The sequence below is a fragment of the Pezoporus wallicus genome, unplaced genomic scaffold (genome assembly GCF_028554395.1).
Source record: "Pezoporus wallicus isolate ANWC-B61680 ecotype Strahan unplaced genomic scaffold, APGP_CSIRO_Pwel_v1 contig_8232, whole genome shotgun sequence".
NCBI classification, from domain to species: domain Eukaryota; kingdom Metazoa; phylum Chordata; class Aves; order Psittaciformes; family Psittacidae; genus Pezoporus; species Pezoporus wallicus.
Window position 1 is genome coordinate 626888 of NW_026637105.1, and position 27001 is coordinate 653888.

Below are 27001 nucleotides of genomic sequence, written 5' to 3' on the forward strand. Positions count from 1 at the left end.
GAATGACTTTCCCTAAGTATTTTAATCTGTGGGATGTTCAGGTCAGCTTTTCCATTTCATTTTAACTGATGGATCGCCTGTTCTATCTCAGGCTGTACTGTTATGTAGACAAAGAACACGCTTCCCAGGCTCAGTACAGCCTAGCTACAGAGAAACACGGGTCAGACCTATCGGTACTCCCACAAGGTGAACACAAGCCACGTCCTATTTATTTTGCTCTACATTTCAGGGATTACTGATTGACAGGCTCTATTCTTATGAATAATAATAATATCACTGACCCTTCCTGCGCCTGAAGAACCATTTTTCCTCTCTAATAGCACGATAGGGCTTACATGGAAGACTCGAGCATTGAGCCATAGTGACCTTCCCCGCCCGAGCTGCTGCTGAAGCGATAGCTGATAAAAACCAGTGGATAATGCTCCAGCCATTTCATCTCCAGACACATCAGCCTGTAATGATCACAGTGATAACAACCACCCCAGACCAGCGACGCTCCCTCCTCCCCCCGGCTCTCCCCCGCTCTTTAAGCGGCACTTCATCTTGCTGTCCCTAATACTTGGGGAAAGAACCAATTCGTGCCTTCTGCTCTGGTTCCACGCTCCGAGGCTCCCCGAATGCACCCCCAACCACCCTGAGCACTGAATCGTCTCCGTCTGGTCAGCAAAGCAGGTATCCACGTGAACGTACATTTCCACCTGGATACTGACAGTGTTACACAGGCACTGCTTCCTGCCACCTCCCTGAAGCCATCAACAGTCTCCTCACACAGCTCTGAATGAGGCATCGCAGCTTTTGCTCGGGCTCACAGATCTGTCTGTGGCACCTTCCAGGCACACGAGCTGGGAGCACATTCAAGTGAATGCCTTTTCCCTCCCCAGATTTTAAAGATGGCAATGAACAGCAGGAACTGGAAAGGCAATTGATACTTAGGGCACAAAGAAAATACTAAATCAGGAGGAAAAAGAAACCTTCTACCCCTTGCACACATCCACATGCACCCTTTCTGGCTCTACACAGGAGCTGAACCAGACTCAGCACTGCCTGTATCTGCACGCTTCTGTACAGTGCAAGACAAGACACTTCAGTTTCAGTCAAAGACCAGAAAAATCAGTACAACCGAAGAGAGCGGTCAGCCCCTGAATCACTGCAGCTGCCGGAGAGCCCTCGCAGGGATGAGGAACGGCAAAATTGCCCAGCATCCTTCAACCCAAGTAGTTTTGCCGGTGTCAGCGGCATCGGCCTGTGGCTGACTCTGCTTTGGGGTCTCACTAATAAAACCCGCTCTGTGGAAGTCGGAGATTAAAGCAGAGCAGTACAGCAAAGAGCTTTTTGCCACACTGATGCTTTACGTGCATCACGGACACAACAGCTCTATTTCCTTTAACCTATACTCAGTCCTCCAGACTGCATCCCGAGTGCCTCAACTGCAGTAACCAACATGCTCAAGCGAAGAGCAGCTTCCATCCTTCCAGCCCTCCAAAGCTGTGAGCAGCCTCACGGTTTTACAATCACTGATTTCTGTGGAACACAGCCTGCAAGAAGGAATATGTTTTAAAGGAAGGGCTTGTTTTGGTTTTTTACAGCTTAAATGCCTGACAGCTAATCATACTGCTCTCTTCATTAAAACATTATTCAAGGTGAGAACGCACGGTAATCAGAGACACAGATCACCACATAGCATGTGCATTTGCTTCTGGAAGCAGAGATAAAGTTAATTAAATACTTGTTTAATTTGAATGAAGATAAGATTTGCTCTACTTGAGCTGATCAAACCCTAACCCAAAAGGTGTGCTGCATGGAGGAGTAGCCTTTTGTTCTTCAAGCTTTCCTGAAGATGCATTAATTGTATAGTCTAATAGATACATACAGGCCTTTCTTGTATCATCTGCTTTAGCTCTCAACAACTCCCCTGCTTTCCAAAGGGTAATGGAGGTGACTGAGCACTACAAGAACCCTGCCCTGCTCCTCAGGGGACAGGACCACTGTTTAAAGAGCTCTTCAGATGCACCAGTATGGCACCACGCAGTCCACAAGTTCTGTGCGTGCAGGAGAGATAAAAAGACCAAAGAAAATGAACGTAAAGAAGGAGATCAGAGGGCAAAGCAGAGAAGTACAACGCTAAGAATCATCCCATTCCTACTCAGTGTCAGGGTAAGAGTGACCTGAACACTGATCTGCTCGCCTTGGACCAATCCCTCATCCAAAACACAATGCTTTCTGCTTAATGTAGCTCAGGTCTATGCACACCCAGAAAGAGAACAGTCCTTCACCACCATGGAATCCCTCCTGTGGCCTCTGTCTCCATGGCCTGAAGAGGAGCCCAGAGTCCTTCCACTTTTCCTTCTCTCCCAAGGAACCACCAGCAATTCAAAGCTGAAGCAGGGCTCTTCCAGTAAGGTGAGCCCAGCAAATGGCCTGGAAGCTACTTACTTATAGTCAGGTTTTACTTGGACAGATGACATTCTAATCTCAAAAGTGGAAAGAAACACCATGGGGTAATGAAAAGGGGAAGGAATTACCGTCCAGGCTAGGTGGATTTGAACAGATAGAGAGGAGACGTCTCACAGGAGCTTAGATCCAATCAGCACGTCAGAGGATTTTGGGGGGTAGGTTCTCTGTCAAACAGCCAGAAGCTCCCTTTCGGTGTCTCTGCAAACTGCTTTCTATTTCCCAGCCCAGCACTGCTCTGAGCAGTAAGTCCAGTTCACAGCAAGCTACTAAAAGCAATGCTGGTCAGGCAAATCACGTCCTTTTCCTGCAGGAGCTGCTTTGCCTACAGGAAACTCAACTCTCCTCCTCCTGATGGGGAAACTGGAGCTTAAAGCTAATGCTTCCCACCTAAACTGCTGCACATACACAGCTCTAGTCCGTATTTCTGGCAATCCACACACACAGCTTCCTCTAAAGCGTCTACTGATCTGCGTATCAGGTGCAAGATTTACCTATGTGCCTAAATTAAGATGCAGACACTCAAAACACACATCCCACTACAGAAAGAAATGTGGCCCATGGAAAGTGGTTCAAGATGATGAGGATCCTTGCAGGAGCCCCAGCTGGTGCCAGACAGGCACAAGCTGATCTCTCCAGCTGAGCACCAGCCCCTCTTCCTTTCTTTACACACAGAAAGGAAATGATGAATTCTATAACCACTACACAGTGACCTCTCAAACCCCATTTGTGAATCCTGGGGCACAAGAAACGTTTTCCAGGCTGGTGGATTCCTCCTGCAGCTCCAGGAATGAAGCAGTATTCAAACCTTTGGTCATCCCATAAAGGCCAAAATAATAAAACCTGCAGTTATAAACAGCTCCCTCCCTCGCCAAGGTGCACAGAGCTCTGTACATCACCCTGAATGCAAATTAAAGCACAGTAAAAACTATTAAACCTAACATCGGTTTGGAATACAAATGGACAGAGGAGTTCAGTAAGGAGCCCTGACACCAAGAATGCCACAAGTGGCTCAGCTGGTGACTGGGGACCCCTGGAAACGTCAGCCTACAGAGAGAACACAGGATGGGCCAATGGCTAAGATCAGAGACTGGGGTTCAGGTCAGATCGCTCACCACAGCACCTTCCAAAGAGGGAAAGGGAAGCCCAGGATTCGGGTGTTCAAAGTCAACAGAACTTCAGTGGCAATCAAAATGGGACAAACTGCCCAAAACCCTCCTTAACACTGCCCATAATGAGAAGACGATGAGCCAGGTCCAGCTACACAAAGAATCTCCACAGCTCTGAAGATCTTTCTTAATCCTCACCACCTTGCTCCACTGAGGAGATGTCATGGGGAAACCAACATAAGCAGACAGAAAACCTAGAGCAGAGAACAGCAGTTGCATTAGCAGCAACAAGGGGTTCCAGAGCTGTCACAGCACCCTCAGCATCTCACCTTCCTGATCAGAGCTGCCGTGGCTGTACCTGCTCCAGCCCATTGTGATGGGTAAGGATCACACGGCACTGGAGGATGGACTGAAGCCTTTTAACCAAATTGGCTTGGCAGCAAGCTGCAATTTTCACACAGCTCATTAGTGGTGACTTTTTATGGAAATGTATGCTGAAACCAGCCCAAACGCAGCTAACAACTATATGTGCTACAAATAGATTCCTTGATTGAAAAGAAATGTGTCTCTATTATATGCGAAAGATAAAAAGGGGCGAGAAGGGAGGAAAATTAAGGTTTTTGGAAAGAAGAACCACAATGAGAGTCCTTCATAAAGTACCCTCACAGCGCTGAGACTGCCACATACCGATTTTTTACACCTTTCTCCTGTCCAGTCACATCCAGCGACCCATCTCAAGCACTAACACCCTCCATTTCCAAATCCCACAAAAGCAGAGCAATCTTCAAGTCTCACCAATTCTTTACTGTTTTCTGCACTACTTTACATGCTCTTCCCTAAAACAGGCTGATCAACAGAGCTGCACTGCGAGGGGAGTAGCTGTAGGACCCCACTACTGCAGCTGAGCAAGTGTCACTTGATGCTCAAATGCTTAACACTGGATCCTATTTGCAAAGCATTAGCATTCCTGCTCTCCTGCGTCTGCACTGATGGATCTCATTTGCATATGCAAATCAAAAGCCAGTATGAGACACTTAATATTCCCTCAACTTCATTTACTGCTGCAGAAACATGGGTCAATATCTCACTCTATCCCCTCCTATGAGGGGAGGGTTCAGCTGAGTCAGCAAATGCTAATAAAACTTTGCTACTTTCAAGTCTTAAAATCAATTAGTGGTATATTAAAAGCAAACTTGCTGGAAGCTCATTTAAGTAATAAAAATCCTTTGTATAGCTAAAGAGAACAAGAACAGGAAGGTTGCCTCTGCCCCTTCCCCAGGGAGTTGTTTTAATCTGAAGCTGCAATGGGAACGGTGGCATCTGCCCCCACCTTTGGGCAAGCAGGGAGCTTCTCCTCTGCCAATTCTGCCACCTTCAGAGGGATAAGGACACCCCAAACCAACCCAGCCTTTAGTACCTGCTTCTCCCCTCCCCTTGGCTGAAGAACATTACCATGCACAGGCAGCAAGAGGATTTCAGAGCAGCCACTAACCCTCTGCCCTCGTGTCCGTGACATTAATCCAACACTGACACAGCACCTCGCTTGCACTGACGTTTACAGCGCAGTGGCTCCAGGCTGTCACAGAGCGGAACGGAGCAGCCCAGGCTCCGGGATCACCACCACAAGCTGCTGGCAAGAGGCACTGCCACGAGAAGCTGCACGATCAGCTCTGGCACAGATCACACTGAAACCCCAGCCTGCAGCCTGCCGTTCCTATGGACATCACCCACCTACAGCGGAACCCCCCAAAGCCCCACACTCTGTGGGTGCTCAGCATCAGCAACACCCTGAGATTAGTGACTGCCCCAAGAAGATCCATTCAGATCAGAGCAGACACGGTTTAAACCGGCCGAGAGTCAGAGTCATGCAATGGTTTGGGTTGGAAGGGACCTTAAAGCCCATCCAACCCCAACCCCTGCCACGGGCAGGGACACCTCCACTAGAGCAGCTTCCTCCGAGCGCCATCCAGCCTGTCCCTGCTGACAGGGTCCGTGCCCGGGTCTGGCTGTGCGCTGCTGTCAATCACAGCTCCGCAGATGAGGTGCGGGCAGCCCAGTGGAGCTTTCCACGTATTCCTCCTCAGTGGGGCCTGGCTTCTGCAAGTCACCAGGGCCCCAGGCTTGCGGCTTTAAGCCCCTGCTGCCAGCAGCCACGCAAGTACCTGACCTTGAGCACTCCGCAGCGGCTCTCCTTACTCAAAGCTGACCTGCGCCTCGGCTGGCAGCAGAGCCGGCTCCAGCTCCAGCTCCATGCTCCGGGAGGCACCTGCACCTCCACACTCCCCCCACCGACGGAACCCTGCTCACAGACAAGCGCAAGCATCCCCAGCCACGCATCCCAGGGAAGCACAGTGGCCAGCACAGCTATTTCTTCTTATTCCTTCATCTTCTCACCAAGACGCTTGTTTTATGACACCTGATGTAGCACCGAGCTCCTGAACACTGCGAGGGGCAAACACCTGGCTGTTTGCTTGATTTTACTGCAGCTAATTTATTGGCCATCATCTGCAGGATGAGCCTGAGCAGCACTTACACCAGCTCCTGCCAGGGCTGTAAAGAATAACTGAGTCACCACTGCCATGCCAATTTGCCATTCATTTCCCTCTCAAGGCTACAAAGCCACTGATGACTGGAATATGCTTCTGACCATGACAACGGCTTCCCGTATGGAACAATAAGGAGTAAACAGATACAGATAACTGGAAATAAACAGCAAAATAGGGTTTACAAGCCAACACCAGTTCTTCCAGCGCTAGCACAGGCCAGTAGCAATGGGTAGCAAGAAGCACTGGCAGGAACTCAGGCTAATTTGGGATATAAAGCCCAGCTGACCAACTCCTACCAGATACTTTACTATTTCTCCCCTCAGGTTTGCATCCACAACTCCAAACACGCGCCTGAACAGAACAGTTGACTGTGCAAAATCACTCCTTTCCAATATGCATATGGTTCATTAAATGAAACAGTAGCTGCACACTGCAAACAGCTGATGACAAACAGGGAACACAGCTACAGAGCTGAGATATTGTGGAAGCATTCCAAAGAGCAGCCATAAGAAAAACTCCGAAGCTGTATGATGGGCAAACCGACTGCCAACCAGATTTTTTACATTAGATAGAAACCACTTAATGGGAAGCAGAATCAATCCAAAGAATTGCTTTAAATCTAATTATAAAACTACTTCTTTTCCAGATGCTACACTGTGTAAAACAATCCTGTCACTCAATATTATTGACACTGCACTGCCTTACTGCTCATTTGGTAGCTTAAGTTTATCAGGTAATCTAAGGAGTAATACCTTGCAAACATGAAGCAAATTAAAACAGGCCGGGCTGCCTGAATAGCTGCGTGGTTTGGCACACACATTTGGAAGGAAGCGCAGTGTTAGGAACCCTAACAGGAGAGCAGTGAACACAGCAGGGCACAGCATCCTCCTCCTCCCCACGTTCCATTACAGCAAATCACAGCAGAGCAGAGCCGCTGCAGGGCTCTGGTACCCATGAGCTATTCATCATCGCACGGTGTCACTGCATCGCTGCCTCCCTCCCTAGCCAGACTCCAGCTCCCTCTGCTTCCCTCCAGGTTTGCTGCTACTTGACAGGCAGCAGTGACAACAAGAGGGATAACACCTAGTTTTTGTTCCTATCCTCTCTTTCAGGCCTGATGTTCATTATGATCAATCATGCTTTTTGTAATCCCCGGGTATTAAAATGGATGGAGACATTGCAGACATCGGAATATCAACATTCAAACATGATCTGCAGAGCTGTTGCTTTGTTTCTAGAACAATCAGTTCTTCTACAGCCATTTGGAAACAGCAACGTGACTCAAAACCAGCCAACTCATTCATAAACCTAAGAATCATAGGATCACAGGCTGGTTTGGGTTGGAAAGGACCTTAAAGCTCATCCAGTTCCACCCCCTGCCACAGGCAGGGACACCTTCCACTAGATGAGGATTTAAAACATTAAGGATAAGATCCAGTACCCATAAGTATTATTAAGAAGTGCACAAGGCCAGCAGGGCCAATTTAGGATCTCTTTGGCTGGTTTGAATGCTCCAAGCAAGTTACTGCAGCAAAGTAATAATCCCATTTTTGGTATATAGGGTTCGATAAAAACTCCAGGGTCATCTGCTACTGTCCTCTGACTTTCCATTGCTTGCTTACTTTTCCCTTTTCAAAGGAAACATGCAATGCCACTACATTCACTGCTAACTCAGTGCTCTCTGCTGACTCACATTCCTACCTCCCATCAGCAGTCTGGGATTTCCCAGGGACTCCATGACTCCAGCACGACCCTGAATCTTGTGAGATACAGGAGGAGGAGGGAGAGATGACCCTGAGGGAGACAAAGCTACATCCTCCCCAGGTCACAAGTGATACTAAAATTAGGAGGCATAGTAAACAAAGAACAAAAAGCCACTAGAACAAGGTACATTAAGCACAGCGGATAAGGATGAAATGGCAAAAACCACAGGAACAGCTGACTGAATGGGAGGTAAAGAGCTGTAGCTATTAAAGTCAAGTCCTAAAAGGAACTGCACAGTCCTTGAAGGCTTTATAGTACCCACTCAACATACCCAATACTAAGCAGACCAAAGTAAAAGTAGCTGTTGAAGAGTCAATACCCTCCAGCATCCAGAGTTTTACACTGAAGAGTCATTTTCAAAAGACAAAGGATCTGTGCTTCCAGATTCCTCCACTCTGCTCTTGGAAAAACGGGAGCGCTATTCCCCAGTTTATCAGAGGGTTCCCAAAAAATGCACACTGCCCAAGGCCTTGGGGATGCCCATTTCCCCCTCCCAAGGACAACGCCGGCCTTCACCATCACCGGGAGCTGATGTGCACAGTTATTATCTGCTTTTATGACAACCTTCACTGTTCTGTTCCTAAGGACAGAGAACTCCAAGTGACCAATGTGGCTTCCATCAATGGGGCAACTGCTACCGTAAAGTCCAGCAGAGATGGGAAAGCAGAAATGAAGCAGTTTCACAGCTCCGGCTGCTCCGTGGATGTCTTGCAGTCAGGAAACCTCATCTGGGTTTAGCAAAATGAATGGTCAAAAAGGGACAGGAACCAGTTTTTAATTGTATTTTCTAAATCAATGTATGCCCAGCTCCACAAACAACCCTCTAAAGAATGAGATATTTGTGCTTGAGAAAGAGCAGAGTATTTATTATGAAGGAAAACAGCACCATTTACTTGGGGCTGTTTCCCTCTGTATTTAAGCGCTTCTAATTTCTTAAAATAAGCAGTGTTCTTCTAGGCATAATTGTTTCTTTTCAATCAGGCACTCAGTGTTTGCCGCTATCAAATTTGCTGCAGCTGTAATCAAACACCATGTCTTGGGGAGGAAAATCTTCACCTACTGCTAAATTTTGCTGCAGAAGCACTGCTGGGAAGTGCAACAATGGAGTCCAGAGGCCAAAATGCCCCAGTTCTCCCCAGGGGTTTCTGACTGAACTTGGCTTTTGGAGAACAGAAAACGAACATTAAAACTCTAAAAGGTACACAGATGAGGGCTCCTGAAGCATGCAACATTACCACATCCCTCTGCTTTCATACTGCACTTCTCTTGTTAGAACCCTAACACCAGGAATGAACACATAATTCCATCTGAGACAGAGAACCCGAGGCACAAAGCAAAACCGACCGAGACCCCTGGCAGTGCTCAGGGCCAGGTTGGACGGGGCTTGGAGCAAGCTGCTCTAGTGGAAGGTGTCCCTGCCCGTGGCAGGGGTTGGAACTGGGTGAGCTTTAAGGTCCCTTCCTACTGAACCCAGCCTGGGATACTATGATAATATAACAGGACAGGGACAACGCTAAAGGGAGAATCCAATTCCTTCCTGATCCTACCAGAAATCCACTGGACAACACTGGTCTAGCCACAGCAGGACCAGTCTCAAGTGAGAGCCCTGTGCCTTCTCCACACTTCAGCACTGCCTGAAGAAAACATCTGGTCAGCCAACAAAGGAAATGCCATCTCTCCCCCTTGGGATACAGAAGAACTCCAGCCCTGACTGCTCGCTTAGGGTTTGATGAATGCTCACCGAGTCTCTGCAAGAAGGATCTGAGCAGCCTGGAAAAGCATAAAGCTTCATTAGGCTCACGAGCCTCAAGTGCTTTATAGCACTGCTCTCTAGTCATGTATGATGAAGAGCAGGTTCAGGGATCCTTCCTTAAATCCCTTTCTATTTTTCCTACCCTCAGGGCTAACAAGGCAGCCAGGAGGTAATGGCTTATAAGCAGTAATTTTATGTCTAAATTAGTAAACTAAAAACCCAACCCGCTATTCATCAGGAACAGTTATTAGCATTATTGAGGAAATGATGTGGAATTTATATCCATTTTCCTCTCATTGTAAAAGACTTGCCCAATTTGTTTTAAATGTCAGCTTGCGATGCATTCATCAGGTGTGCAGCAGCAGTGATTGCAATTAATTTCACACTGTAGCCTGGGCATGTGCCTTCCCCCACCTTCCAGGGAAGCAATAAATGGGAGCATTGGTCATTCCTGGTCATTAAATCTCCAGGAATATTTCTCACAAGATGAAACTGTCAGGATTCACGTCCCAGTAAAACTCTAACTGGGATTATTTATAGCTGCCTCTCCCGCAGTGCAAATGAAACGCTTCACAGCAGCTGGTTCAGGGTTTGGGGTTCTGGAGAACCACCAGTTAGTTATAAAAAAAGGAAGGAATCCCAGAGTCTGAGGGTGAACAGGGCTAATTGGGAAATCAGGCTGAATTCAAAGGACTCTTCAGCAGGGAAAAATACAAATTTAACGATGCTAAAAGCATGAAAGCACTTCAGTATTTTCTAAATGACACATTCTGAAATTGAGCTTGGTAAAAACTGCTGCTTTTTAGTAGAAGAATCTCTTAAGTGAAAACATCACCTTCAGATCAAAGCATTGTATTCAAATGGAAATGAAAGTTTCTGGGTTTAATTCAGCAAAAGCTAACCATTTCTCATGCCCAGTCATACTGAGATGGTCACCCCAGTTCCTCTTCCCAAATCATGCACTGAACGACATGTATTTGTGCTGATCACATCGTGTCTCCTCTCAACCTGTGACATCGCTGCCGGTTTTCCCATGTTCCCAATGCCACAGGGCAGCTCCTGAATGCAGGACATGCATTCATGAATTGACCCATTCTGCCCCTGTCTTGCAACTCAGAAGCTGGGAACCAGACTACACAACCCAAGTGCAATCATGCAGAACATCTGCACCACAGCTGGGAAGAGAAGCCAGATTTAAAGCTGTCACCCTGTGATCTGATGCCTTAAATCCAGAGATGCAGCACCCCCAGCCTGTTTGCTCTCAACACTCTCTTCCACGGCAGAAGAATGACTTTTAAATCCCTGCTGTTTATTGAGCTCTGAAACAATATTTGGAATCTAAAGAAAAATCACAACAAACAGTTCAGACACTGGAGAAGATGAAGAAGCAGACAATGAAAACCGACAGAAACAAGCTGGCAACACACTAGAAACTAAATGAAGAAAGATGAGGAAATCAGACAACAAGGAAGAGAGGATTAAGGAAGATCCCGCAGCCAGGCACAATAACACACAATGGAGTCAGAAAACCATGAGGTCAAGGAGGAAGCATCACAGCCCAGCAGCCCCGAGCTGGCTGCTCCTCAAATTCCACTGCTGGCACTCGCCTCACCTGGGACTTGAGAAAAGGCTCGGCAGGCTTTTCATCCCCCACTCTGTCCCTGGCTGCTCTTACAGCATCTCTAACCCCTCAGAGGTTTAACAGATCCCACCAGCAACGCACTTGAGCTCTCCCTTGTTCAGCCAGTGAATGCAGAGCTGGAGTGTGTCTCCTGAATGAACCAGAGATGAAGAAACGCATCCACAGGTATGAGCAGAAACGTCTGTGTTGTTTTCAAGCAATTGCTTGTAAGAGATCTTATCACGCAGGCATCATACAACGAGATAAGCCAGCAAGATATTAACTCAGATAAAGGCCACCTCCATTTCTGCATTTCCCAGCGGGGCAGGGTAGAGCAGACAGCGTGAGCACAATGGGTTTGTGTCACTTTGATGCCTCCAACTCCACACGTTCTTCCTGTCCTCCTGGAAAAAAGTTCCTGACATCTTTTGTTCCAATCTTAAAATCCTGTTCCTTTCGGTGCATTTCCCACGATTGCTTAAAGGGAGGAGAAGAATAATGAACATGCTTTGATAGCGGATCATAAAGGAGCCATTTACTGCAAGGGCTCTGATGCATTGTTCTGTCTTTAAACATGAATTATCGAATCACAAGCTATTCGCCGAGTCGGAGATTGCCAATGAACTGAAGGAGCATCACGGCCCTTGGATCAAAACCACACTTGTCTCCTCCTTTAGTCTTAGTTAACAATCCAAAGAGCAACGAGCTTGTTTTGAGGCTGGTCCAGGGCAGCACTTCCAGCAAACTGCCCCTCTCCCTCCCTCAGAATGAAGCTTTCATTTACAGGTGTGCTCTGTGACACTCACTGCCACAGGTTAAGTCCGTTTCCTTTCTCCCCTGGAGATGCACTCAGTTACCTACTTTAAAGCCTCCAAATCACCAGTCAAATAAACTTCACATCATTTTTAGAGCTGCGACTAAAGGGCAGCTTTGGAACAAGCCTGTGTACCAGATTACCTGCTGCATAAGATAATAAAGAAAAACATGAAAAAGTGTACAAGCAACTGTGTGTAAATGCCAAAAAATGAACTCTAAATGTCAAGAAAGAACAAAACCAGCTACGTGGAATTGTAGACTCGCAGAACAGTTAGTGTTGGAAGGACCTTAAAGATCAAGTGTCCTCTGTCACACTGTTGGAGAGCAATAGCAGACAGAGGTTGAAGTGCTCTAGCAGAGATTCTGCCAGTGGACAACAGGATCAGCCCCTCATTCCCACACTGCTGCGCTCCCCTGGCCTGAGCTCCCCACGCACCACCAGCAGCCCCAGCCAGCACTTACCCTGTGGACGCGCAGAGCACGGACCTGAACACCCGTAACACACTCATCGCTTCCAGCCCAGCAAACACATCCTGGGTTTTCATCAGGAATTAGAGGGGATTTAAACACAGCCACCCTGAACAAGTGCACAGGCTACAACAGCATCTGAATGAACGCATCTGCTTGGTTTCATGCGTTGGGGAACTGACCAGTAGGACCCATCACAAGGGATTATCACTGAGGCTGGGAACTTCTAAGGATTCCAAAGAAAACCATTTCTGAAGACACAAAAACATTCTAGGTTCAATAATCAACGTGAGTACAGCCCGAATTTTAACACTTTCTGCCATTCATGCAGCAGTACCAGGTCACAGCCTGCCTCCTGTGAACAGTTTTTCCAGTATCTAATGACACCACTGTCCAAGATCCTCAGAAGCTACAAAGCCTCCACATTACCCCCACACCCACCAAACACTGGACATCATTTATGACAAGAAACACAGGAGATGAAGTGAAGTTCTTGGGGAGGAAGGTGCAGGAAAAAGAATAACAACAACTACACAAAGAGAACGCAAAGGGAAAATGCACTGATCTGAGCATCCTCTGCACTGCTCTGTGTCTCCACTGTCTCAGCTGTAAATCCCAGTGGCTACCCAGGGCACCGTGCTTGCTATTAACAGATTTCACTGTCAAATCCCACATTCCCCCCCTTCCCAGGCATCCTAGCTTTGGTGGGAGAGTAAGCTTTGAAAGATGTTTGGAGAGTAGATGATGAGAGGAAAGAATACCTTACACTGGGAAGGAATCAGCAATTTGAATTCCAAAAGAATGGATCCAATTATACGAGAACCAGGCACTCCTCTCTTGGACTGAGCATCTGCATGTGTATATATCCTGCTGTAAACTCTGCACCTCAGTTTTCCATCCTACCATAAGCCAAATGCAGGTAAAACTCAAGACAACCACTGAATGGGGCAGACTTACCTTCGTAGCTTGCCTGGAAGCCTTGAGCACTGACCGCGTAATCGCTCACAAGCCACAAGGACAGCACAACCCCTGTACTCACAATGGGAGCAGGCAGCTGGAAACCCGTTAACCTGCAAGAAACCAAGAGGAAGGTTACACTCACCACTGTGCCCTTGCTAACATATGCCACTGGCCAAGGCACCACACAGGGAGGTTCAGAGCACAGCCTGGTACAGCTTCAATTCAGGAGGTGCTCCGCAAGTGATGGGAAACCCACCCCAGGCTTTTAACACCTTCTGGGTTACTGGAATAACAACTGATGTCTTTCCTCATAGACTGTTTAAAACCGATCAATCTGCTTCACACCCCAACCCTTCAGAGTAACACTCCCCATCCATGAAATGGGAGCAATGTTCAAGCTTGCTGAGCAAGCCCAAGAGATTATGCCATAATGCTTTTAACATGTTCTGAGAACCCTGGAGTAGAAATATCAGATAAGGGTCCAAAGCATTACACAGGATAGGTTAACCTGAACACAAACTGAAATAGCATAAAAGAACAGGTGAAAACCTGATGTCACCAGTTAACTAAAGCCCATCAAGGTGCTGCCTGAAGAGTATGTGCTCTGCAGTTTCACATGGAGAAGGCTTGAAGTTTCTAGGAATCCTCCCAGCCTGCACCCAGCTGCCCCTGCAAGAACAATCCCAAGGACAGCATTTTTCATCCTACATGCTAATATCTAATACATATCACAGGGAAGATTGTGTGATAACACCTCTTTACTCACTGAGGAAATCAAAGCCCACAGACACAAAATCATTTGCACAAGAGGATCTTAGAGATGTGCTGCAGGAACTGCCTAGAACAGAGACAAGTGCCCAACGGAGTAGAGAGAACTGGATGAAAAAGGGACAAGGGAGGTGAACAGACCAAAGACAGCACTGCAGAAACCCACAGCCATGGGGTCTCCCCTCCCACCTGCTTTCCTTGCAGGCTTAGAGCTAACTGACAACTGCATTATTGCAGAGGTCTGTTTAGCAGTGATTTTAAGCTCCATTATCAGACCTCAAATCCTCCGTCCCCAGGTGCTGCAGTGACACAGCTCAGCAGCAGCTGATGTACATTTCTCAGGCAATTACATTTTTATAACTGAGAAGCCTTCTCCACACACTTGGCTGAGGTGCCTTAGATAATAGATTTACATAAGGAACATTTGGCTTAAACCAAACTCATCACAGATTCTTGCCTGCCATTACCAAGGACACAAATCCTGATGCAATCCCTAAAACCCCGGCTTCCACAAAACCTCAGGAGCAGCACTAAGTGAAGGAGCTCCCTGCAGCGTGCTATCATTCAGGATCAGGAGTATTCAAGCTGGATCACAGGGACACGAGTACCACAAGATAAACAAACTATGGCAAGTTTAAAGCTTCACACACACAGAGGTTTATCCCACAGCTTTCTCTATAGCAGCTGGTCTTTCTTAGGGAGAGGGCAGAAGATCACCCATGATACAAAGCACTCTGACCCCTTAACTGCCGGTATTTGATTCAGAGTATTTCCTCCTCACATACTACATGGAATGGAACAAGCACCCACAGAACTAAACCAGATCTTCCATTCTGGGGTCACTATCCTCTCTCCAGCCATGCAATAAGGCCCCAGTACACTGCAGTTTCCAGCCCAAGCAAGCTCTCCTTTAAAGTTGCCACCAGCCCCCAGCAGCTTCCAGCAACAGTGAGGAAACTTCCCCACTGCTCTCACTCTGGCCCTAATTTACTAAAGCTAACTACGATCCTATGACTTCAAACAGACTGAGCTAATGCAAGCTGACGTGCGCTGCCCAAGAGCCTTAGTACAGCAAAATCTCCAGTTATTGGCAAAGGTCAGGCAGTTGCTCACCAATGATGCTTTAATGTCAGCAGAGAAGTACAGACCCACTCTCCACATAAACCCATCGTACAGGCTGGAGGAACAATCGCTCCTCTTTATGAGGCACACAGGTTCCAGGACTTGTAAGGATTCAAGGTCGTTTTACCTGCACAGGACCGCGGAAGAGTCCCACAGCTCTTACTAATTTATTCTGCAGTTTAAGTAAAGAGGCTGCCTGCCCCCTTCCCACGCTCAAAAACCCAGGACACGCACGGACCAGGCTTGGCAAGGACAGCAGAACCCATGCGGTGCTTCGGCGTGTCCTAGAACGAGCCAGCAGTAGAGGGGGTTTCTGACATCCAAAGCCAATCCCTTCTCTCAGACCTAAGGATCCTGTTCAGAGCCGACGCACGAGGAGGACCCCACTTTGCAGATGCTGCTTTGAATTCAGGGCAACACTTGCACCTCTGCTGAGCAGCGAGCAGGTACACGTGTCCCACAGGAGTCAGCGGGACCCAAGTGCCACCTGGAATCACGCTGCCCTTAAGCGTGTATTTGTATTTCCTAGTTCCAGGGCCTTACAAGAAAAAGAATTCCTGTGCAAAAGGGCATGAGACCGTAGCTGCGGCTTTGTTCTGTGATTCCACACTGCCTGAAGAGGCAATTGTCATGGAAACCTCTGGACTTCCTCAACCTCTAAAACCAACCCCCTCTGCAGGCCCTGGACTTCAGAGGCTCACCTGTCCCTTGAGCGTCCCTGGGCAAGCAGAGGAAAACGGGATGCCCGACAGCACAAAACGTGACCAAACACCGCCCTCCCTTCACATCAAGCATCCTTGCTGCCAACAGAAGATGGAAAGTGCCCCCATTAGTGCTAAAACCAAACTCAGTGAGAAGGAAGCAGGAAATACTGCTTCAATGAGAAAAAAAAAAAAAAATCTATGCAGCAACTCCTACCCTCCCCTTCCTGCAGGGAAAACCTGCACCAGACGAGACCGCTCCTGCTCCTCACTGCGAGCACCTGCAGTCAAAATAAACATTATCCTTCCTCTTCAGCCTTCAACCAACGCGCACAATTGAAATCCTTGCCTTTTCCTGATGTTCTTTGTTTTCTCCAAGCAAGAGCACAGGCAAAATCCTCTTGAGAAGCAGCAATTTAACAGGACTGATGCTCAAATCACTGCTGTAAAGCCTCAGAACTCCTGTTCCAAATCCCCAGAACAGCCAAGCTTGGCAGGAGACCTTGCCTGGGTAACGCCCTCACGCCTTCCTCCCTACATCTGCCATCCGCAGGCCAGGCAAGTTTAAAGCGTGGGGATCAGGAGGATGGCACAGACAATGTGAAATCCTTCCCCCACGGCCTCACACATAAGCAGCAATTCTGACATCACTTGTATTCGGTGTAGCAACAAAAAAAATCTCTACATTAATGAGAAAGAAAAGCAGCAAATTCTGATCCTGGTTTTTCCTCAAGGGCCCCAGCAAGGAGGAGAGGGTGGTAAGAACAGCTCAAACAATCATCTTCAATTTCTTCTGTACCTCTGGCCAAATGGACCGAGTGATTATCCCTGAAGTTGCTTGGAGCCAACACTGATTGTGTGAGATTTTCAATGTGTTTTTCATTGGCTTAATTCTGCTCCTACTGTGAGGAACCAAACTAAACCAGTGCCAGAAACACCACTTCATAAGCTTGCTCCACAGCACAGCAAAAATCAATATACCAAAACAAATCAACACCGAAATCCTCTTACTCTGTTTGCATCCTTCTTCATTCCTTGCCTCAGGTTTGCCACCAACACGCAAATATCCCTGCTGCATGGCTCCCCCTCACAGCACAACAGCAGAACCTCCTTCTCAACATAGCTTTGCTAGAACCGAGGGCAGTGAAAAATAGCTGCTGTTGTGACCACATCTTCAACAGGTTCTCTGGAGTGCCACGAGCACCAGTACCCATCAGCACACCAGGAGCTGCCCGGGCTGGGATTGAGATGAGCTCTGAGGCAGAAGCTCTTCCCTGTGAGGGTGCTGAGGCGCTGGCACAGGGTGCCCAGAGAAGCTGTGGCTGCCCCATCCCTGGCAGTGCTCAAGGCCAGGTTGGACACAGGGCTTGGAGCAAGCTGCTCCAGTGGAAGGGGTCCCTGCCTGTGGCAGGGGTTGGAGCTGGAGGAGCTTTGAGGTCCCTTCCAAACCATGATTTACGGCATCCCACATCTCGGGTCCTTTACAAACACTTTCACCTCCATCTGTTGCGTCTGACACTGCTCCACTGTATCAAGTACAACTGTACCGTGCACTGTGACGCAGGCTCCCACTTTGGAGTGCAGGTGCCATAATTAAAACAGAGCACATTATTTTTCTGGTAGGATGCCCACCATCAGCTCAGGCTGCAATCAAAATAGTTATTGCAGCTGGCAATCCAACAGCCTTTAAAGCATAAATGCTGGAGAAGTGTCTCAGAACATCTAATGAAAATGCATTGGATTGCATCGTTTAACCCAGCATTAAATTACACTACACCATACTTCAGTGATTTTCTTCCTGCATGTAATTTAAAGGCACCTATTAAATAAACTTTCCCACCAAATGAACCACTCTCTTCACTATATAGTTTAAGTGACATGGCTCTGCAAGTGCTAGTCTGACACTCATTTCACTATCCCAGGACAGTATTCAAGCTAAGTGCTGGGAAAACAACAGCTTGGAGTGAGAGCTGCCCTTTGGAGTCTTTGGGAAACAGCCTGGAATGAGCATGAGAGTCCCCTTTCACACTGCCCCAGCTAACAGGGCAGGAGTCAACCCAAAGTCATTTAAAAGGTGCATTCATGAACTAACTATTCAACTAAGCCATTATCAACTGGGGCCAACACAAAGAGGACAGTAACTTCAAACTGACTGTGAATCAAGCTTTATAAGCCTTATTCAGCCTGACAGCTGAATGTGCACACAGAAACAAGGAAATTCACTGGTTTCAGTGGAACACTTATCTTCACATTCACCCTTCCCTCTTAAGTATGGGCATGCGATGAGTGCTTTTAACCATATTAACAGAGTAACTGGTACCATAAGTGTTCTTATTAATCATCAATGAAACAAGCAGAGCATAATGTGAGAACACTTCCAGCCCATGCATGCTGCAGACACTTAAAAGCCAGCTCTGTCTGCGAGGCAGAACTCAGTGGTGTTTCTTAGACAGTTGTCCTTTCAGTTTGATCCCCGTGAGGCTGAAATGATGCTCTGGACCAAAAAAAAAACCCAATCTCAGCTAGCCTAAAAGGCTCCTGTAATGATATAAGAGAAACAGTATCAGTTCCCACTTGGGTTTAACTTGTTGGAATGATTTATGCTCAAAATCAAGCTGCTTTTGAGTCAAGCTATGAACAGATCCTGAACGAGTATCTTCAGAGGCCCACTGCAAGCAGCAGTAGCTCCTTGTGTATCCCGTTCGTATTTCAGCAAACAGCTCCAAGCTTCTTTGCTGCCAACCAATGCCACATGTCCCATTTTATTCCATATGACTTTCCAACCATCCCCTCTGCCCAGCTGCCTGATAATGAAGTAGCTTTTAAGGTAATACAATCCACTAGCTCTGACATACAAGACTATGTTTTTGTTATCAAGACAGTAGCAAGCACCAGGGAAGAAGCTTTCTTTGTCCCTTAGAACTCGCTCACAATGACATCCACTGCACCTCTGCAGACAGCTCATCTGGCAGCTTGCAAACAGGTCCCTGTCTAACGCCACACAGCCCAACCCCAAGTGCCAGCCTGGCTTAGGCATCAACTGCACTTTCCTCCCTTCCCCAAGCCAAGAATAATTCATCACACCACAAGAGTCCTTTGCCTACCTCTGACACTGACAAAGGCTTCATTAACTAACACAGTCCCTGGGGACAGCCACAGGGCTCATAAATTCCAGCCTGGATGGATTTCTTCACTCATTTAAAATGGGGTTTGGGTCAATTCCCACTAGAAAAGCGTTATTTATAGAGCCTCGAGCCAGCACAGCTGTCTCAAATGTACGAGGCCTTCCCGCCTCATGCTGGGAACAGGTACTAACCATCAAATCTCAATAAATTTCATTTTCCATACAATGCAATGGAGTAGGAAGACTTGGATTTATTTTAGTATTTGTATCATGTCTCTTCCATGCTCATTTTTCCTGCGCTCTCGCAGGCAGCAGGGAGATGCGAGCAGGTATTTGACACAATTCAGCATCTGTATTCTCAAGTCTTGCTGTTAGAAAAAGGAAGACAGATTCACAGAAAAGTTCCCCAAATTTTAGTTACCTCTCAGCAAATCCAAGCGGATATTCTGAGCGAACGAAGACAAGTTTGGATGGAGCCCAAGGACGGCTCAGCAGAGTCAGTGCAAACCTTGGCAGGTTTAGGTTATTTCTGACTTTCTTCAAGGAAAAAAAAAAACCCAAAAAGCTATCAGGGGTGTGAAATCCAATAAATGGGAAGAGTTCACAGGAGCCCCTGGAAATCCCACAGGGCTTATTGCTAAATGCACTGCAAGTGGTGCACAGAAAGGCATCACCATAGCAGAGGTGTGGTGCACACCAAGATTCACACCAGCCTTCCAGTACAAGGAGGTGCTTTCTCTAGCTAAAGCTATACAGCAGAAAGAGCCAAAGCTGATGTGGAGAGTGAATCCAGGTCTCCTCTGCCAAGTCTGTGCACCTCTTTTTATGCATACAAAATCAGGGTTTGAACCAGACTTTAGTCATCAGTCTTAAGACAGTCTTCAGTACACGCAAGTGAGAATTAAAAGCCACAGCATCAGGCAAGCACTGCTCTGCCAACACAGCCCTGGGACAACAGCAGAGATCCATCCTGGGGACTTGCAGGTGAACTGCACTCTCACTTCCTCCCACAACACAGGTCTGCCTGCACTCACTCCTTAAGATCTTCATCTGTAATAATATATAATGAAATTTAATGGCAACAAGAAAGAAGGAAACAGCAGAAATTTGCCTCCTATAAAGCTGAGAGTTCCAAAGAAGCATCCAAGCAGAACAACTAAACCATGCAAGCTGTCTTCCACAGCCAGCACAGCCAAAAAAAGGAGGTTAATAAGAAATTTCATTTTTAGATGCGTTGTATGATGAGAAAAGTGAAACAAGTCCCATTGTTCCTGCCCATGAAGATTTATCCAAGGAGACTGTAATATTGATTCATGTTATATCTAATTCTCTATTCACCTGCACCTTGTGCTGAATACTGAGCAGAAGCAGGATAAAAATGCTGCTCACTGCTGATGCCTGCAGGAGAGCCCAGGAGTGCAGAAAGCCCTGGCTTCGAATCCAGCCCGGCAGAGCTACTGCCTGCCCTGGCATTTGGCACTTCCTTCTGTTTCCACACTCCTCCTTTTCCACACATACATAAGCTGGGAGCAGCTTCAGTGAGAGGATGCCTTGCCATCCCTGGATAGCTAAGGGGCCTGATTTCAATAGCTAAAAATATATTACAGAAAAATGCTACAACTACAGCATTTTGCACTTCAGTTTACACACGGCTCAGTGACAACATAAGCTACTGAACAGTTCAAAGGGAAATACTGATCTCCTTCCTAAACCCTTTATTCCACTATAGCAGCTCTAATCGGCTGCAAACCTAAATATTACACAACATGCTGAAGATGCAAGGACAGTTACTGCATTGTGGGCCAGCAGAAGTCTTTGTGTGCTCCAAACAGCCACAATCACATTCTTTATGAGGAAGCACCAGACACCAGCAGTTGCTCTGGCAGCACACCTAAATCCAATTCCTAGCAGGCCAAGAGGAGCCAGGCCACCCTCTGTTGCCCAACTATAGAGTCAATGGGCACCAAAGGCTCGTCAACCTCCTATTTGAGCCTGCAAGTAATAGCACTCCACAATCCCATTGTATCTGCAACCATCTAGTAAGATCCTATCATCTCCTGTGGGCTTCCATTAATTCTGATAAGAGGAACACACAGTCTGAAGAGGAGCTTTCCCCGAGAAGCTCTCAAGGTCAGACCTCAGAGATGCAAGAACTTCTTGATCTAAAGATTCGCTGCACGCGAAAGATAACGCGTGCGCACGTCCATTTCTCCTGCCTCAGGACGATGAGCAGCAGGCACGGCTGGGAGCCCTCCCTGCTCCGCGCTCGGATCTGCCCCCAGCCCCGCGCACAGCCCCTCCAGCCGGGGCATTTGCAGCACCTTACAGGTCTGACTTGCAGACATCACCCCTGATGCCCCTCCACAGGCCAGGAACCCCGAGGTCAGTGACCTGCCCCGCGCCACTGAACGAGGAGCTGTGGGGCTCAGAACAGGACCCAGAGCCGTGTCCGACTCCCGCTGGGTGAGGGACCACCCGCACACCCCAGTGCCCTGCCGGGGCTGCTTCAGTCCCCACCTCTGCACATCCACCGCTCCAGGGCTCACAGCAGCCTCTTCATGGGAGACTGATGCTAATTACCAGAGTCCAAGGCCACCCTGATGCTAAAGATATTGACAGCTATTGACTAAAAGTGAAATTCTTCTTGAAGACCCAATTCTGTACCACTGAAGTCAAGAGACATTTGGCACAGGTTCACACGCAGGCAGGATGAGACCACATCCACCCTCTCACCACTCAGCTCTGCAGCTACACAGCAATAATAGCTATCCCCTAATAACTCCCTGTGCTGAGGCAACTCGCTGAACTTCCCTGGGCTGCTTTCTCCCTTCTGTAACAATAGCAGACCTGCTCCTTCTCAGAGCACTGTAATCTAAAAAACGAGCAGCCCCATGCAAGGGCTATGGGTTAGTTCAATTTCTCTCTCTCCACTGCTAATAAAAAAAAAACCCCAAAATAACTCTAATCTCACTTCCTCTGACCCAAAAGCTCACCCAGTGCTTTTATAAAGTGCCACTCCTGGTAGGAGAATAAAGCAGCTCTGTCTGAAAGAACCCACTCAAGAAGTCTATGACAATCAGTTTAAATATCACATCCATCCATGCACAAAAGCATGATAAACTTTCATATATACAACAGTTATTAGTAGAGTGCCAGCAGCTATTGTCTCCATCATTACCCAGCAATGTCTTACAGCAGGGTACATTATGGGCACCCTCCCCTTCTTGCCTTTCATAGTTCATCAAAGGAACAGGAGGCTTCATGAGCTGCATCGGCTTGGGCATGGAAGACTGAGGACACCAGGATCCTCCCCACGATTTCTACTTATTACTTCAACCCACCCCTTGAAAAGGTATTTATCTCACTGACTAATGGCATCCCATGCTCACAACAGACGGTGCCAGAGCAGAGGCTTAATTAAAATCTCTTAGATGGTGCCCAATTACAGAACAAACTTTCTGCATTTAATCCCCTTAGCATACCTTAATATGAAGCCAGAGGCACTGCCAAGGTTTGCCAGTAGATTTTACCTGTGAATGTGGTTAGTCAGCAGTTTAGAGGGGAAAAAAGTAGTTGAAAAAAACAAAATAAGATTTGAGTAACAGCAGCACCTTAAGGCCCAGCAACAGACACTCCCCTGCACTCAGTGCAGACAAGTTATGCTCCTAATGTCATGAGAGCAGAGGCTTTAACCCTTAAACCAGGGCTGAAGCTCCTCCATCACCCCAGCTCCCCAAGATCAGGCCTCCTCCAAGCCTGCTGCTTTCTGCATGGTGCAGGGGAACAGCTCCCACCCCCACCTCCTCAGCAGCTTTTATCACTCATCCTGATGCATGCTCTCCTAATAAATACGGAAGAACTGAACACAGCCTCTCAAATCTGAACAGCCGCAGATGCAGCTGCATTAACTCCATTAGCTTTCCTGGACCAGCAGATCTAATTCCATCAATCATCTCCAGATGAAGTTTAAATACTCAGCATTCCCTCAGAAGAGAGCAGCAGGACCTGTTGAAAGGCTCTACCGCCACTGCAGCAGCTCAAACACAGCCCTGCCCGGGAGAAGAAAAAAAGTGTGGTTTATTCTACAAAGCAGAGAACACAAATTTAAGTGTTCCGGATCTTTTTTCTTGCGGGTTTTTTTTCCCCCCATGGAGTTAACGTGAAGTGACAAAAGGGATGCAGGATCCCGAGGTCACTGCAGATGACAAAAGGATTTAGCTGCCCCTCCATTTTATTTATCTTTATCCTTAGCAAAAAGCGCTGTAGTCACCTTGGAGACATGAGGCAGCTACAAAGGAATATGTCACAGGTCCAAAGGTGGCTGCACACAAACTGTATTCAGCTCTGTGTACTACCAGATGCCAAATGCCGTTTCTCCAGGAATTTCTGTAATGGCATTGAACCCCAGCATGCCCAGTACCTGTGAAGCCAGAACCCTGGAATGTCATTGTAAACCGAGTTTGTGTCTGCAAGTAAGAGCATATGGCATATGGGGACAATTCTTCTTGCCTGTTCTCCCTTCTGTTGTTTTTAAGAGCAAAAGCTTTGCTCTCTTGTTGGTAATTAAGTACAAGTCACCCAGCCCCATTTTTCAAGGGGTAATTAAAAGGTTATCAAGGAGAAACAGGCGAGATACAGGTACTGCTGCTGTATCTGCAAACAGGGCATTCCGGCAGATAATTCACTCATCACTAGTATCACACAATTTCAAGTTCAAACAAAATACTTGATCTTTCAGTCAATTAAATATGGCCAAAGAGATCCTTTGGCTTTTAGCTGCATACACAGCGCGTTGATGGCAATCCTCCTCTTAACTCTCCAGCCACTTGTCAGGGAAGAAGGATCTGTAATAACCAACAGCAACGTCCACCACACAAGACACTGCACACAATGCGAGATGTGAGCCAGAAGATCCGTTACGCACAGTGCCAGGGAGCTAACAGCACTGCAGATTTCTCCTCTGCTTTAAGGATGAAGCTATCGCAGTAATGATGTGCAAACACTTTCTCTACACACTCCACAGATACCAGAATGGGACCACTCCTCACCGCTGTGCAAATACACACATCCTAGTGACCTCTGTGGAGATGCAAACTGCCCTAAACAGACCAGTCCCAGCCCCAGTCCCTTCAGGAAAACAGAAGCGGGCACGTGAAACGACCGAGTTACCAGGTAGATCCTGAATGTATTTTCCCTGAGTGCAGGCCTAAAACTTCAAATAAGGACACGAGCAACTAATTTAAGATTCGCACATTAGAAGTGTCCTGCAAGTCGTCAGCAGATCAAAAAGCTTGAAGCTGTCACATGGCTGCCTTGTTAACTGCTGTCTGCTCAAGTCACAGAAGAAAATCTAACACAAAAGGGTGCAAAGAGGCTCCCGAGCCCCACAGCAATCACAGAGCCATAAATAACTCCAGATATTCAAATCTGAGTCAGGTCTCTGCTGAGCTCCTGAGCCCAGCGCAGTGGGAACCCAATCAGGAAACCAACCTGATTGGAGCAGCCTCTTGACAATGCCACAATCAGCAAGGTACAATGGGAACTCGCAGGAAGGCCGCTCTGGAGCAACCACAGCTTTCAGGTCTCCACACGCATGCCTCTGATCCCAGGGCAGAACAGTTGGGAACTTGAAGGATGAGCAGCTGGGAGGGGTTGGTCAGGGGTAACGAGCACAAACACTGCTTAAGAGAAGGGAAAGCCACGCAGAGGCGCGGAAGGGAACTTGCAAATCTCATCTGACCTCGTGAAAACGCAACTCCTACACCAGGGAGAGAGAAATCTGCAGCCATCGCTGGTCTCTGCTTTCAAGCAGATCCTGTGCCCGTGGTCCTGCTGAAAGCCAGTGTGTGGTGAGGGGAAATAAGGGAATTACTTGGGAGAAAATGAAGGAGCAACCACGCAGAAGCAAGCTCCGATTTTAGCAAACAAAGCAAAGTCATGGCACTGAACGATGACAACAGCCCCGGACATCTAAATTAAGACATTGAAATGCATTTAATATTCACATACTCATCACAAATGCACAACACAAATTTCCTAATATACAGTAAAGCAGTTTATTAGCAAATGTCTCGTTGGATTAAATCTGCTCTTATTCTATTAGAGAACTTTCACACCACATTAAATTGCAAGACAACAGGATGCTTGCCAGCACAGAAACACAATTAACCCCTTCCCTGAAACACACATAGACATGACACTGACATATCAGGCCAAGGAAGCTCTTAGGAATATATGGCTTAAATGGAAGCGCAGGGTATTGAGACAACAAACCATTCTCCATCCATCAGCGTAAGAACATGTCAGGAGAGCTCGCTTCTCCCAGCCAAGCAGGCAGAACCCACTGAAATCCATCAGTGATGCCCAACAGTGGGAGAAGCACAGATACAGTTTCTCTGTTAACCATTTACCAGCCCTGAACATGCTGATCTAAACAGTTACCTCCTCCTCTACAAGAGCATGCTTGAGGTTGGGTTTTTTCCTTCTTTTACACTTGCTTACAGCTTATTTTGGCCTGCCTCCTGGTAGCAGGAGCTTTGATAAATGATGAACAGTCATCCATCTTCCAGTGCTGCACTTTGATGATGAATTGAGTACATTGGAAAAGCAGTCTGAAGAAAAGCAAAATTGATAGCCACAGGAAAGAGGAAAACAGGGAGAAAGAAGAAAAAAAAGAGAAAAAACCCAATGTTGGGCAACAGCTACAGAGTTTAATGAGCTGAGACTGATGTACACAAAAAAATCTTAGATGAACAAAGAAGTGAGACACCAAACAGCACGGTGGAGCAAGTGCCAGGTTTTGAAGTCACTAATCTAGAAACATCTAGGGGAAGAATCCAAGCATCCATCATACAAGAGTCCATCTCATTTACTTTTGTAAGCCCTTCGTAAGCACTTTCAGACCTCTAGAAAGCCTCCTCAATACCTTTCCTTGTTCCACTTATTTCACCTTCCTCCACTGCACTACATACACACTGTTCCCTGCACAGCTCATCTCCTCGTCAGAGATGGAACGTTCTCGCACTGCTTTGTGCTCCTGGCTTCATCACATAACTTACATCTGTCTACCCAAGTTGCACGTGAAGTTCACACCGGTGATGCAGAAGGGAAAGCCTTATTCATCTCCTCCCCTTTCCCCAGGGCACAAATTCTCAGGACAGGATTCAGGCTCCATCTCACGCTGTACTGGTCAACTGGCAGAAGATGCCCTATTACATCTATCTGTAGCCTTCTCATGCTCACAAATACTGGAGCAATACCGGGATGCAACTGGCACACAGTGCCTTACTCATTTACTCCACCGTGACCCTGCTTCTGAAATAACAACGTGCACGGGTTTTGCTTCTTCAGCAGAACCTCCTTCTGACATCTAGAGGGCAAAAGGAAACATCTGGCACTGCTGATGAGCACAGCAATTTGCCAAGGGGCTTCTCAGCCCAACAGCAGCACTGGCTACTCACCATACAAGGTTTCCTGAGCAGAATTTGCCATCAGACGTAGGCATCCTTTACATAATACGCAAAGCAAAGCGCTGCGCTACCTCCTGATTAAATGATGAGGTCCCATAATTAAGATGATTCTCAAGCACAGTTGCACGATGAAGGTATGATTTATTTGCATAACTGAAATCATCTACATAAAGAGCTCATTTTCAACAGTGCTTCTTTAACTCTGATTTTCCAGTTGGGTTAGACACGACACTGAGGTCAAAAGGATCCTTCCTAAGCTGAAGTGATTTAAAGTAAAACTGATATCCAGGACTGTCCACGACTACAGCATTCTTCCTAGGGATTCTAAC

At 47.2% G+C, this 27001-nt stretch overlaps 1 protein-coding gene across 3 annotated transcripts in view; it reads right to left on the reverse strand.

The window, feature by feature from the left end:
• Positions 1-27001, reverse strand: part of CSMD2 (CUB and Sushi multiple domains 2) — a 259895-nt gene that overhangs the window by 211768 nt on the left and 21126 nt on the right. For all 3 annotated transcript variants that reach the window (XM_057403460.1, XM_057403458.1, XM_057403459.1), the window contains exon 3: positions 13486-13598. In XM_057403460.1, the coding sequence (XP_057259443.1) occupies positions 13486-13598 (113 nt within the window). The remainder of the gene's footprint in view (positions 1-13485; positions 13599-27001) is intronic.